This window comes from Carassius gibelio, chromosome A3 (assembly GCF_023724105.1).
Source record: "Carassius gibelio isolate Cgi1373 ecotype wild population from Czech Republic chromosome A3, carGib1.2-hapl.c, whole genome shotgun sequence".
In the NCBI taxonomy this organism is placed as follows: domain Eukaryota; kingdom Metazoa; phylum Chordata; class Actinopteri; order Cypriniformes; family Cyprinidae; genus Carassius; species Carassius gibelio.
In genome coordinates this window covers 13,151,812-13,165,110 of record NC_068373.1, presented here as the reverse complement: position 1 = coordinate 13,165,110, position 13,299 = coordinate 13,151,812, and the positions used below count along the sequence as shown (strand labels likewise).

Below are 13,299 nucleotides of genomic sequence, written 5' to 3'. Positions count from 1 at the left end.
AACTACTACAAAGACAAAAAAAAATGTCTCTAATATTTGTTATTTGATATAGAAATAAATGGTTAATAATTTGTAGAGGTGAATATTGCCTAGTACCATGAAATCCACCAAAAATGCATTAATTTTATTAAAAATAATATTCATATTAAACATAGTACTTTCATTTGTTTAAGAATATTCTTTGACTACAGAGAATCATAAGTGTTACCCCTAAATGAGAATTAAAAGAGGGTAACAAAAAACTAAAAAAGAAAAAATAATAAATGTTGACCTTTTTAGGCTACACAAACCAAAAAAATAAAAAAAAAAAGAATTCTGGCAATATCAAATTCTGCCTCCACCCTGAAGGTCCTCTTTCCATATTTCACTTGTTATGAAATAAGTAGGGCTGAATAGACCCTTATACATATTTTACATGGCAAGTATAACTTAATTTTGTATCTGACAATGATGACATTCTGTGAAAAATGAGACCAAGACCTTGCTGAAAAACAAGAAACCAAATTAATTCAGTGTTAAATAAACCATTTAAGTTGTCTCTCTGTAGTCGGTTTTGTACTTGAGAATCACTGATACCTCCTACTTTAAACAACACAAACCTGACTCAGTAACCTAAACATTCAGCAAGCATATGCACATCCGTTTCTAAGTGGTGATTTCAGTTTATTTCAAGCAACATGGTAAAACATCCTTTTATTGTCATGGGGAAAAAAAGCAATACAAAACTGCATACAAATGAACAATATAGAGGTGCATTGTATGAAACAGTCCTCTGTGACATCATAGTATCCAGTCACATTACCAAGCAACCACTGAAGTATTATTTTGGGCAGGGACGGCACTAGTCATGTGGGAAACACCCCCACACACACAAACACACACACTCACAGACTCATATTTTACCTTTCACCTGCCATGCAAAGAATAAAGTAGATGGCTAATGGGAGGAAAGGCCCAAATTCACACAAGTATTAAAGAATCAATGGTGCAGCAACTCTTTTCAAGTACAGCGTCAGGCATTTCAGATTATTCTCTTAGTTTAACGGTCTCTGGTTACATTCAAATGCATATATGGACATTTTATTAGTGTGATATTGTCAAAGATGCGTGATTGTACGTGTTTAATCATTGTCATATGTGCTTTGGCAATTATCAGTTACAAAAACGGTGTTTGGTTAGCCAACTAAACTACTACTTTTACATTTGGCTTTGTGTCTTGCTCAAAACAAAAAAAAAATGCAAGAGCACAGTAAAAAAAAAAAAAATGTAGAAGGGAAGTCATCTTATTGCACAAAAGAATTTGCCATCAGAACACATTCACAGGGTTTCAAAGGGAGATCTGAATATGTCGATACTGAAGAGCTTGCTTTGGCGACCAACAGTGGTACCAGTTGAACACTGCATAGACTGCTCAGATTCATGAGGCAAACTTGCATTTAATACATTAGCAAATTATCAAAACATTATCACATAAAGAAACAACCGTCAATGCTAACCATTTGAAAGGAAACAACCATTTAGTTTTAGGAGCAAGAGTAACAGTGTTTCGAATTCGATGAAAAAGAAAAGGGAAAGTGAGGAATGAATCAGAAAGTGCAGAATAAAAAAAGGGAATGAAGAGTGACAGACTTTAAGAAAAAGAAAAAGAAAAAAAAAGTTAAGGAGAAAGTAAATGATAAAGATAAGTTTTAGTACAGGTTAAAAGCAGATGGAAGAAAGGAAGAGACTGATGGCTAGGGCTAATAGAAAACCACACTGGACTTTCCTCCTGGAGGGTTGATCACTTTGTTGTGAGAGCGAGGGCGGGGTCCAAGGCGTGGCTCGTGGTCCTTTTCTGTTGGTTGCCACGTTGCTGCCTCAGAACTCTGATTGGCTGCAGGTGCAGGGGCTGCTGGCTCTTTTTCAGGCGTTGGTTGAGGGGTCACTGGTTCCACCTTCACTTTCTCAACTTTCTTAGGCACTGGGGCTGTACGTGAGAGAAAAACAGTTGGAAAGGGAACTGCCTGCCTATAATAAAGACTGTGGAGAAACAAACTTGGGCATGAAGAGCAGATGACTAATGTGAGGTAAATCACTGGTTTTCTTTACCTGGTGGATCTGGAGTAGCAGGTACACCCACACTTAAATTGTCCTACAGAGAATAAAAGGGCATTAGAGCTGAAATGGGTGGACATTATCAGATTTTAATAACTTTGTGGAAAACAAACAATTATGAGGTTTAATGAGTCAAATTATGAATTTGTGAGTCACATACACTCCTTTTCAAAAGTCCATTTTTTTTTTTGAAAGTGTAGTAGACTACTGAGTTTGGACTACCTTTGGTTTGTTGGGATGTTGACTTTTCACAGAAGGTGGGGTCGACTCCGCACCCCCAAAAATGTAACTGGAGGCTCCACCAGGGGGAACATGTCTGCCGTGGGTCAAAGACGCCTCTGGGTCCCCAAATATCCCACTGCTTTTCCCACCTGAGACCGTAAGAGACACATAAATCAGTTTGAGATACACTAATGCTAGTTATACAAGATCACATGATGCACATTCCTAAAAATGTACATATAAATAAATTCTCAGACCTTTTTAAATAGGTGTCAATTCATCAACTGACCAAAGGTTCCTTTTGTACCTGCTTAAATGTTTTAAGAACCGGGGGTAGGTGGGGACGCGACCCACTAGGGGGCTCAGCTCAGGATAAAGTTAGCCAGTGTCGCACTAGTAACATTTTGATGGATGACAAATAAATAAGGTAAAGATGATTATAGTGATATACAGGAGTTGTACATTAAGTAATACGTTCAGATTGCTGAGTTCCCACACAATCAAAAGTTTTTTTCCCCATTTCATCAGAACCACTACTACGGGTGTGCGTGTTCATAGTGTGTGTGTTCACTTTGAATGGGATAAATGCAAGCACTAGTTCATACTTGGCAACAAGTCATGTCACGTCAGAATGTAAAAAATGTTCTTATGTATTTTGGTGTGTTTAGCGATTCTGAATTGATCCTTATTGTAGTTTATATGCAGTTCTTTGGCAACACCCTGTGGTCTTGGCTGATATGGCAGGTTGCCTTTTGCTTATTTATTAAAGTTACTGTATAATTGCGCTTATATGCTCTAGTCCAGTGGTTCCCAACCTTTTTCAGCTCGCAGCCCACACAACCACACACATATGTTTGCGCGGCCCACTTCAAAAAATTAACTGACCCCACTATTGATGGGTTAATAACTTAGTACTCAGAAGCTAGATTGTTAACTGTATTTATTGAATGAACTAGGGCTGTGCGATATGGACAAAAAAAAAATAAACCTATCGCGATTTCTTTGATCAATTATGCAATTGTGACACACACTGATATGCTTTTACAGTCATAAATGTATTCAGGATTAATTTGAAACATATTTCCAAAAGAAAACCAATCAGAGCTTTATCAAAAAATTGTAACGTCTCTAGAGCAGACATAAGTCAAAATTATCACTATAGTAAAGATGTAACAAAATGTATAGACTTATGGCAAAAAAAAAAAAAAAAAAATCCCGTGTCCAGGAACTTTTTTTTTTTTCTTTTTTGCCATGCATTGTTCATAGAGCTCATTAATTGTAGCGGTGCCTCAGGTGTTTGCAGTGTGTATACAGTATGTGTATGCGGTCAACAGCGAGAGCGTATAAATATAATGCGAAAGCACATTAAAATAATGCACGAGTGCAAATCTCTCTGTTCGCATGCAGATTTCCTTTGCTCTGTCACAAAATCAGATGTACTTGCTCAGATACACGCTGCTCTGCGCGGAGAGCGGAGCAAAAATATCTAAGATAAAATGGTGATTTATTCTTAAACCAATCATCGAGCTCGAATAGTGGAAGCATAGTAACAGTTCAATATTTCTTTATAATAACTTTCATTAATAAACTATAAACAAAATGATTAAGAAATCATTATTGAATATTTATTTTCACAGCTATAAATAAGAGAATGTGCTTAATACGCTTTTAAATATTAATTAAATATTACCTAATGATTAACAGATTAATAAACGGATTTAATTTCTTGTAAACTGAAGTGCTTACAAATGTCATTTAATGTTCAATTCATACAATTGTGCACTCCTTAATTGTTATCGTGGGCACTTCTAAAAACATAATTATATTACAAATTATTCATAATTTTGAATGCATTAAGCATACTATTCCCATCGACTTGTCAAAATGTACAACACCGCTGTATGCTGCTTGAAAGAGCATGTGCCCTCTGATGTAAACAAGCAGGCTTGAGAAGCACATGAGGAACATGTGAAAGGCGCTCTGAATGAAAGCACATTCACTCTCTGACAGCAGATGGTGCGAAACTGCAGCCCTTACCCTGAAAACCCCATAAATATGGCAGCTGTGCTACTTTCCAAAATATATTTACATAATTTTAAATATCCATTCAGATTTGTGGATTCGCAGGTGCACTCAGGGCATGTCCAAATCCACTTTAGCTATTTTAATGGAAAAACGGTCTATGCGCCGGGCACATTTTTGGAATGGGTTGTCCCTATTCTCTTAATGAGTAATGGGCGTAACATTCAATACACCAATCAGAGTGTCATCTCCTATTCCCTTTAAGAGTGAGATGCGATCTGCCATGGCGTGAGCGCTATTTACATGGTGGATTTTGTTGGTGGAAAAACTGAATGATTCTCAAGCGAAGAAACCGATCTGCTCGAGCGCAAGCAGATCATCCACAGGACAAGCAGGAATCCACCAAATCTCCGCACAGTCAGTTAATATATATGTGTGTGTATTGGCACGATTGTTCAATTAGTTAGCCAATTTAGTTCATCATTATACGTAGCAATAGGCTGAATTGCACTGCAATTCTTTTACACTGTAATCTTTTTGTTTTTAATATTTGCCATGTTTGTGTGATGCGCATCCCTCTGTATAAGAAACAAAGTCAACACACACTGTGGAGCCTCCCAGAAGCGCATTTTCTAACGACGTGCTCTTTAAATAAAAAAAAAAATATTGTGCCACTTACTTCAGACTAGGTTTGAGTTGGTCTATGGCGCAGTCTTTTTTCAGCTCTTTAAAATAGCAATGCGCCTGAACACACCTCTTTTTTAGACTAGCATGCCCATGGGCGCACAAATGGGTGCAAATGCATTTGCCAATTAAACGACGTGGCGCTGGATGGGAAAATGCGAATGCCGCAGGACTGAAACTAGCAAACACACATGCGCTGCGCCTTGCGTCACATTGTGCCGGGTGTAAAAATAGGCAATTTATTTTCTAACCTTTTTTATTTTATTTTAATCTGGACTATAACATACCGTAGATATTGTTTGAAAGTGTTTTGATTCTTTATTGTTCATAATCTTCATAAGCTTCATTAGTTAACATTAATTGCCCATGAAAATTATTTCTGAACATTCATTAATCTTAGGTATTCTAATATTTAATAACACATTAAAATCTAAAGTTGCAACTGTGTTAAGGAGATAAAATGAACTAAGACTTGTATTTTATAACAGATTGATAACTTCTGCAGCAAATGTAGCTATTGCTCATTGTGAATGTTAATGCATTAACTAAGGTTAACTAATTAAGTTTTACTGTAAAGTGATACCTATGGGTCTTTATAGTTATCTTGCACTTTAATCTGTGTAAAACATTTAACTTCATATATTTTTCTGTATTGCTTTATTGTATTTAAATGTTCAGGTATTTTTGTTATATAAAAAAAAAATCTAACCTGTTATACTGTATTATGACCACTTTTTTAAAATTTAAATAGCAATACCTTCATAATACCGTATACAGTGATAAAAGCATTAGCAATTAATTGCAACAGGAGAATTTGATACCGGCATATTCCTATTATAAATTATATTTCATTTAACTTCAGTTCATATTTTACCTTAAGCTCTTTTTTTCTTTTGGAAGCAAACTACTCATATTAACAAATTATTCATTAACTCTTAAACACAGTCTGTAAAGGTCACATTTTTTTATCTTTGTTTGTGTAGACTTCTAACGTTTCCACATCTTAAATTATTATTTATTTGTTTATGTTTTGCAGTACACAATCTAAAGCAGAAATTATTCATAATTTGTAAATATTTTTAATGTTTACTAATCATTAGTATCTTTATGAGTATCTTTATCATCCCAATGGCATAAGGTAGAAAAAATCTTTACAAATCATTTATTCATCTTCTATTCATGTTTTTGCAGTACCCAATCTTAACTCGAAACTACTCATTTGTAAGCATTTATAAACATTTACTAATTATTCAATATTAAACAGGGTATTCCTTTAATCATTCCTTATGGTAATCAGATTTACCCCTGACCCTTGAACCCTTAACCAATCCTTAAACCAAGCCATACCACCAAACCTACCCCTAACATTCCCTGTATCACACCTCATAGCATCAAGTGTTGTACATTAGCAAATAAGCTTTTAATCATTGTATAACATCTGTTCAAATCATTCGAAGTGCACGATCATATGAATGAAGTTTTAATGTTAAAATGTTTAGGCATTTTAAATTTACGTTACATAATTATGTTAATCATTAGGTAATGTTTAATTATATTTTTGACTATAAATTATCTTATTGATCTGTTATGCATTATATCATGTTTGTTAAGGGTTTATAAATGAAATTTATTATAAAGTTTTACCAAAAACGAACATGAACTTGTTTTCTTTGATGTCTGAAAACACTGCATCTTTTTTTAAATTTTGACTACTTGTCATTTTCTGCAAATAAATGCTCTAAATGACAATGTTTATCTGGAATTCGGGAGAAATGTTGTCAGTAGTTTATAGAATAAAAGAAAAACACATACTTATAGGGGTGTGTCCTACTAAGGATTTTCTTAATGGAATCAGAATTTTCGAATCTTGCTGATATTCGAATATTAGTCGAATCATATGTTTGGGGGCGGGGCAAAATACATTGAGTTAAGACAGACATTCAACAGTCATAATTACTGATGTTAACACCCAGGGAAAATGTGTAACAAATGCCTTGCAGATACAAACGGGGAAAATAATGTTTTTATGTTTGGATTAAAAGATGACAGAAGTTATTAATGTTCTGCATTTCTGTTTTGAGCTGCGTGCGCTGAAGACAACCAGTAGAGTGACACATTTGATAGCAAGTTTTTAAATCAATGGGAACTCATTGTAGAAATCATGTAGAATACGCTTCGTTGTTTATACAACATAACATTAAAGTTAGGGCTTATAGGCTATATATACTTATAGGGGCTCTGAATGCAATCTCATTTTGTGGACGTGTTCTTCACGAAACAAGGTGCAGAAACACGGCAGCCAAACTTCACAAAATTCACAGCGTTTTATTATAATGGACTTGTCATTATAATGGTATGTGTGTGATAGTTCAGTCATAGTTATTAATATTCTGCTTTGTAGTTTGACCTGCTCACGCGGTGCGCTGAAGTGATAAATAAGGTAAATAATATATCCATGATTATATATACACCGGCTGAAATGTTTTGAAATCACTTGAACCCTACCTGTTCGAAAAAATCCAGTCTCTGCCCGTGTCAGTTTGAGTCTTGGTAAAGTTTTAAATCCCTGCCGCCAAGATGCTCTTCTGTCGGTCACGGATTATGGAAAGTGAAACATAAATCTATAGGGGTGGTTGGATTTATTCACGCACTTTAAAATATTAATTTGAAGCTTCTTTCTTTTTCAGATTCTTACAGCTTTATCATAATAGGATTAATATTAACTTATTGTGAAAAAAAACACAAGTTGTATGTGAAATCAGAGATTTGAGTGCACACATATGGTCAGAATGGCATAATCAATAATACCCCGCGAATATTTGACTGTTAGATTGGTAGTTGAATCATGCTCCTCGAATCGAAGGATCGAATCGTAGATTATTTGGGGTCACCCCTACATACTTATCCGTTTCTCTGGTTTTACTATTTATAATTATGCAGTAGTATCTTTAGAGCTATATATTAATTAGAGTTCTAAGAATTTAAACATGCTTGTCTTATATACAGTGGGTACAGAAAACAAATCACCCCCCCCCTTTAAAATGATCACATTTTGTTGCTTTGAAATGAAGATTCACAAAGTTTTTGTTTTATCTAGCTGTATTCACTTAACATCCAAGCCTAAAATATATAACACCAACATGTCTTTAAAAAAAATAAATTAAAAACTAGAAATCACGGAGTTGGAAAAAGCATAACCCCCTCCTAAAAAAAATACTTGTAAACTCAATCATATGTAGCTAAGGACCTTATCAATGGCGCACAAAGCCACTTTACTTTCAACTGTGATCAGCTGTGACATTTTGATCAGCTCAGCATGAAAAGATCTTTCCTGGAGCATTTCAGTCCTTGGTAGTGCAACTGAAGCAAACAGTCAACTATAGGTGGCAAAGCACTGTTAAAAGATGGATACAAAAAAAAAAGTCTCAAAGGGTTTATCAATGCATAGAAGCAGAGTGAAGTCTATTATTAAGAAGTGGAAGGTATTTGGAACGACACAGACCCTCCCTTGATCAGGACGTCACTCCATACAAAATGAAAGAGCCAAGAGGAAACTGCTCAGAGAGGCGACCAAAAGACCTGCAGCAACTCTGAAGCAGCTGCAGGAATTTATGACAAAGAGTGGTGATTGTGTGCAAGTGACAACAATATCACAGATTCTGCACAAATGTGGCTTGTATGGGAGGGTTAAAAAAAAAAAAAAAAAGCCACTCCTCAAGAAAGGTCTCATGCAGACACGACTGAGCTTTGCCAAAACACACCTCAAAGATTCAGAGCCAGATGAGACTAAAACTGAATTATTTGTCCTCAGCAGCAAACAATATGTCCTGTGGAAATCTAATACAGCTCACAGTCCAGATAACAGCATTCCTCCAGTAAAGCATGGAGGTGGTAGGATCCTGTTCTGGGGGTTTCTCTGCAGCAGGGTCTGGAGCTCTTGTCAGGATTGAAGAAAAATAGATGGGGAAAAATACTGTCAAATTCTTGAGGAAAATCTGATGCCCATTGCCAGAAAATTGTCAATGAGAAGGTGGTTTATCTTCCAACATGACAATGACCCAAAGCACACAGCAGAACTGAGCACACAGAGGTTGAAGGAGTAAAAGGTGAATGTCCTTGCATGGCCCAGTCAGAGTTCAGACTTATACCCCACTGAAAATATGTGCAACGACTTGAAGACTGCAGTCCACAAACGCTAACCATCAAATTTACCTTAGCATTTCTGCAAAGGAGAGTGACCAAAACCTGCAAAGTCTAGATGTGCAAAGTTAGTAGAGACAGAGACATCTCCCAACAGACTACAGGCTGTAAATTAAAGCAAAAGATGGTCAAAGAAAATACTGACACAAGATGGTGGTGTTTCTCCAACTCAGTGATTTTAGTTTTTAAACGATGCTTAATTGGGACTAAGGGGCCTAAAGCGTGCCAAGAAAACATCCCCCACAACATTACACCTTCACCAGCCTGCACAGTGGTAACACGGCATGATGGATCCATGTTCTCATTCTGTTTACACCAAATTCTGACTCTACCATCTGAATCCCTCAACAGAAATGGAGACTCATCAGACCAGACAACATTTTTCCATTCTTCAACTGTCCAATTTTGGTGAGCCCATGCAAATATTAGCCTCTTTCTCCTATTTGTAGTGGAGATGAGTGGTACCCGGTGGGGTCTTCTGCTGTTGTAGCCCATCCGCCTCAAGGTTGTGTGTGTTGTGGCTTCACAAATGCTTTGCTGCATACCTCGGTTGTAACGAGTGGTTATTTCAGTCAAAGTTGCTCTTCTATCAGCTTGAATCAGTCGATCCATTCTCCTCTGACCTCTAGCATCAACAAGGCATTTTCGACCACAGGACTGCAACATACTGGATGTTTTTCTCTTTTCACACCATTCTTTGTAAACCCTAGAAATGGTTGTGCGTGAAAATCCCAGTAACTGAGAAGATTGTGAAATACTCAGACCGGCTTGTCTGGCACCAACAACCATGCCACACTCAAAATTGCTTAAATCGCCTTTCTTTCCCATTCTGACATTCAGTTTGGAGTTTAGGAGAGTGTCTTGACCAGGACCACACCTCTAAATGCATTGGAGCAACTGCCATGTGATTGGTTGATTAGATAATTGCATTAAAGAGAAATTGAACAGGTGTTCCTAATAATCCTTTAGGTGAGTGTATCGCTGTGTCCAAATTCAGGGTCTACATCCTTCGGAGGACGCATTTGAAGGATGTTACGTCACAGCGCCGCGACGAAGGCTGTCCAAATTCGTAGGATCCTTCAAATGCGGCCCACAAATGCGTCCTCCTTTTCCCCGAATTCGAAGGATGGGTGTGATGGATCCTTTCGCGTCCTACCTATCCCATAATTCTTTTCGGCAGGACGAAGCGAGCGGTAGCGGAGTGGGGGAGGAGTATTATTTTCGATGTTTTTTAAAAACTGGCTTTTCAAAAAGATATATTTTCAGTGGTTTTCTAGTTAGGCATTTTGTTTTATCGTTAAGCATTTTTTTTACATGTGTACGTGTATATGTAAAAAAAAAAAAAAAAAAAACGTTTACTTTTGTAAACTAGCTTCTTCCTTACTGCCTGTGTGAATATCCCCTTACACACAGCTTATTTGTTAGTGATTGAAGCTGTTTTAACGCTTCTAAGGACGAAAGAGCAGACAGAAGTGTTTATAAAGCTCCGGGGAGAGAACGATGAGCTCTTCACCGGCGTCTTGCTTGGCGCTGTCACGGTTGCTAGGCGACAGGATATGAGCAACGGTTAAGGGAGGGAACTGAAAGAAGGGTAGGCTGTCCAAATTCACAAACACCGACTTCCGGTTTTTGCGGTCGTCGGAGGACCCATCCTCCTTCAACCGGGTAGGAAGGATCCTAAGGAGGATGCAGACCCTGAATTTGGACACAGCCTATATCTCTCACTTGGATCTTATAAATTGTCCTGAGTAAATAAAGCTGGATTTAAAAAAAGAAAAAGATAAAAAAAAAACAGTGTCCATCTTCATTTCAGGATGCAAAGCAACAAAATTCTATTATTATAGGAGGGGGGAGGGGTATTTTCTATACCCACTGTAAGAGCATTTGTGTCTGTCTGTAAAGCTGTATTATTTCAGCTCAGCTTTATTTTAATACATCAAGTTAATTTAATTTCAGTTAACAATAAGATATTTTGATGTTTTAGTAGTAGTTGTAATTGTAACAAAAGTTACAAAAATACAAGATAAAAAAAATCAAATTAAAACCAAACAAAATGAATGAATATTACAGCAGTAAAGATTAAGACACAAGATGTTTTACATTTGCATGAGAGAAAAATTCTGAATCCTTTTCTTTCAAAATCTTTTTAAACAAGTCCATAGGTGAGCTTGGTTTTAGTTTTAATTAAGGATAACAACCCTGCTTTGAGAGGCTATTTGGTCATATCTAAAACCGTAGTAATAATACCAGTGACATAATCAGTTTCGTAACGACCAATAATAAAACACAGCATTACGTTTAACAGCACTTTAAGCTTCAGATCAGGCCTGTTTTAACACTATGACCTTTAAACCCTCTCTAGACGTCTTATTTGATCAGTTCGGTCTGTGTATGATCTCTCACAGTTAACTGACTGGTTAGTCTGTTAGACTGAGGTAGAGGTTCTGATTTTGCTTCTGGTGACATGATAACAAACGCAAAGCGCCCTGGTTTGCATAGAGGAAGAGAGTCTCGAACACATAAAACTAAGTAACAGTGTGGTGATTATTTTCACTCAGAGAGTGCAAGAGGCCCAAGACAGAAACACAGTGTCTCCTGGAAGCTCACCTGGGGGATTGGAGCGTCTGGGACCCCCTCGGGTCTCTTCTGGAGGTGCAAAAATAGAAGAGGACATTTTGTTTGGCCTTCTGGAGGCAGCAGTGTCTTCTTCATAACCACCGAAGAGATTGCTTGACCCTCCTCCTGGAGGTCTTAGTACTCTACACACAACATACAGATATTTACATGAATACTATACATTTTGTCCCATTACTGAAATGTGTAGATTAATAAAGAGCAAAATCTACAGCGTCACCCTATATCTGTGAGGCGGAACAGCGCAATTGCAGCAAGAAGTTCAGGCGGTCAGGCTTTTATGGGCCACAAGAGTTGTAGCTAAATTGTGATAACTAGTATATTTCTTTTAAAAAGTTAAAGCCCTGCACACTAACCAAACCCTGCGGCGTAGTTTAGTCCACGATCAACAACACTTTAAGCAAATGCGCCAACTTCGCAGTGCATAACTTAATATTTATTCATAAACTCATGTTTATTTTTAAGGTTGACATCATTTTAATTTACGAATAGTAAAATGCGTATGTAGCTCACAAACCTTCTCTTTGAGCCTCGGCGCATACGCCGCTAACGGCTAACACATAATATTGACCACATCACAAGATGTAATATCATATTTAACAGCACACACAGCAGTGCACATTGTTAGTGCAGTTACGTCCAGTAATCTGAACACACGTTGTAAATCCAATACGAGCTTTTTCGGGTCACTAATAAGAGTTAGCATGCAGCGCTTAGCCATGCTAAAATTTGTGTTTGATTCTCCTAAAGAATCAAAATTATTATTCAGATAAACACAGGCAAGTGTCAACACCAAAACCACATACACCGGATTGTTCTAGATCAACTGTCATCATACCTTGAACTTGGTTTGCCACTACTATCAAGTCCCTGAAACATGTTTGTTGAAGTCATGGTTGCTTGTCTTGGTCTACTGCGACGTGAGTGACCCAGAAACTTCAGCACCAGCCTTCCTCCTCCTCCTCCTCCTCCTCCTCCTCCTCCCTGCAGAAAGAGCCCGCTGCACAGAATGATCACTGTATGACATCAAAGTACCGCGAGAGCAATAAGAGAGCACACGAATCCAATGCATTCGAACCGCTCTCGCGGTACTTTGATGTCATACAGTGACCGTTCTGTGCAGAGCTGCTTAAAGTCGAAAGCGCCTAAACAACTCGTCAAATCTGGCGGAACACGCCCCAAAAGACTTCCACAGCTTATTTGCATTTAGGGCAGCACTGCAAATGTGATTGTGTGTGAATGGCTGGTTGTGGTATATTTCTATTGCCTGCAACGCAGAGGTGGGTAGAGTAAACAAAAACTGTACTCATGTAAAAGTAAAAGTACTTCTAGAAATATTTACTCAAGTAAAAGTAAAAGTCCTAGTCTTGAATAGTTACTTGAGTAAGAGTAAAAGAGTGTCGGATAAAAAATCTACTCAAGTAGTTAGTTACTAGTTACTTT

At 37.3% G+C, this 13,299-nt stretch overlaps 1 protein-coding gene across 1 annotated transcript; it reads right to left on the bottom strand.

The window, feature by feature from the left end:
- Positions 1-642: 642 nt before the first annotated feature.
- LOC127947576 (jupiter microtubule associated homolog 2) lies at positions 643-12,859 on the bottom strand. Its single transcript, XM_052544674.1, has 5 exons — positions 12,695-12,859; positions 11,830-11,981; positions 2,317-2,465; positions 2,089-2,131; positions 643-1,966 (listed from the first exon to the last, which is right to left on the bottom strand). The coding sequence occupies exons 1-5, from the start codon at positions 12,748-12,750 to the stop codon at positions 1,740-1,742; spliced, it is 627 nt and encodes a 208-aa protein (XP_052400634.1). The 5' UTR covers positions 12,751-12,859; the 3' UTR covers positions 643-1,739.
- Between the last annotated feature and the right edge of the window lie 440 nt (positions 12,860-13,299).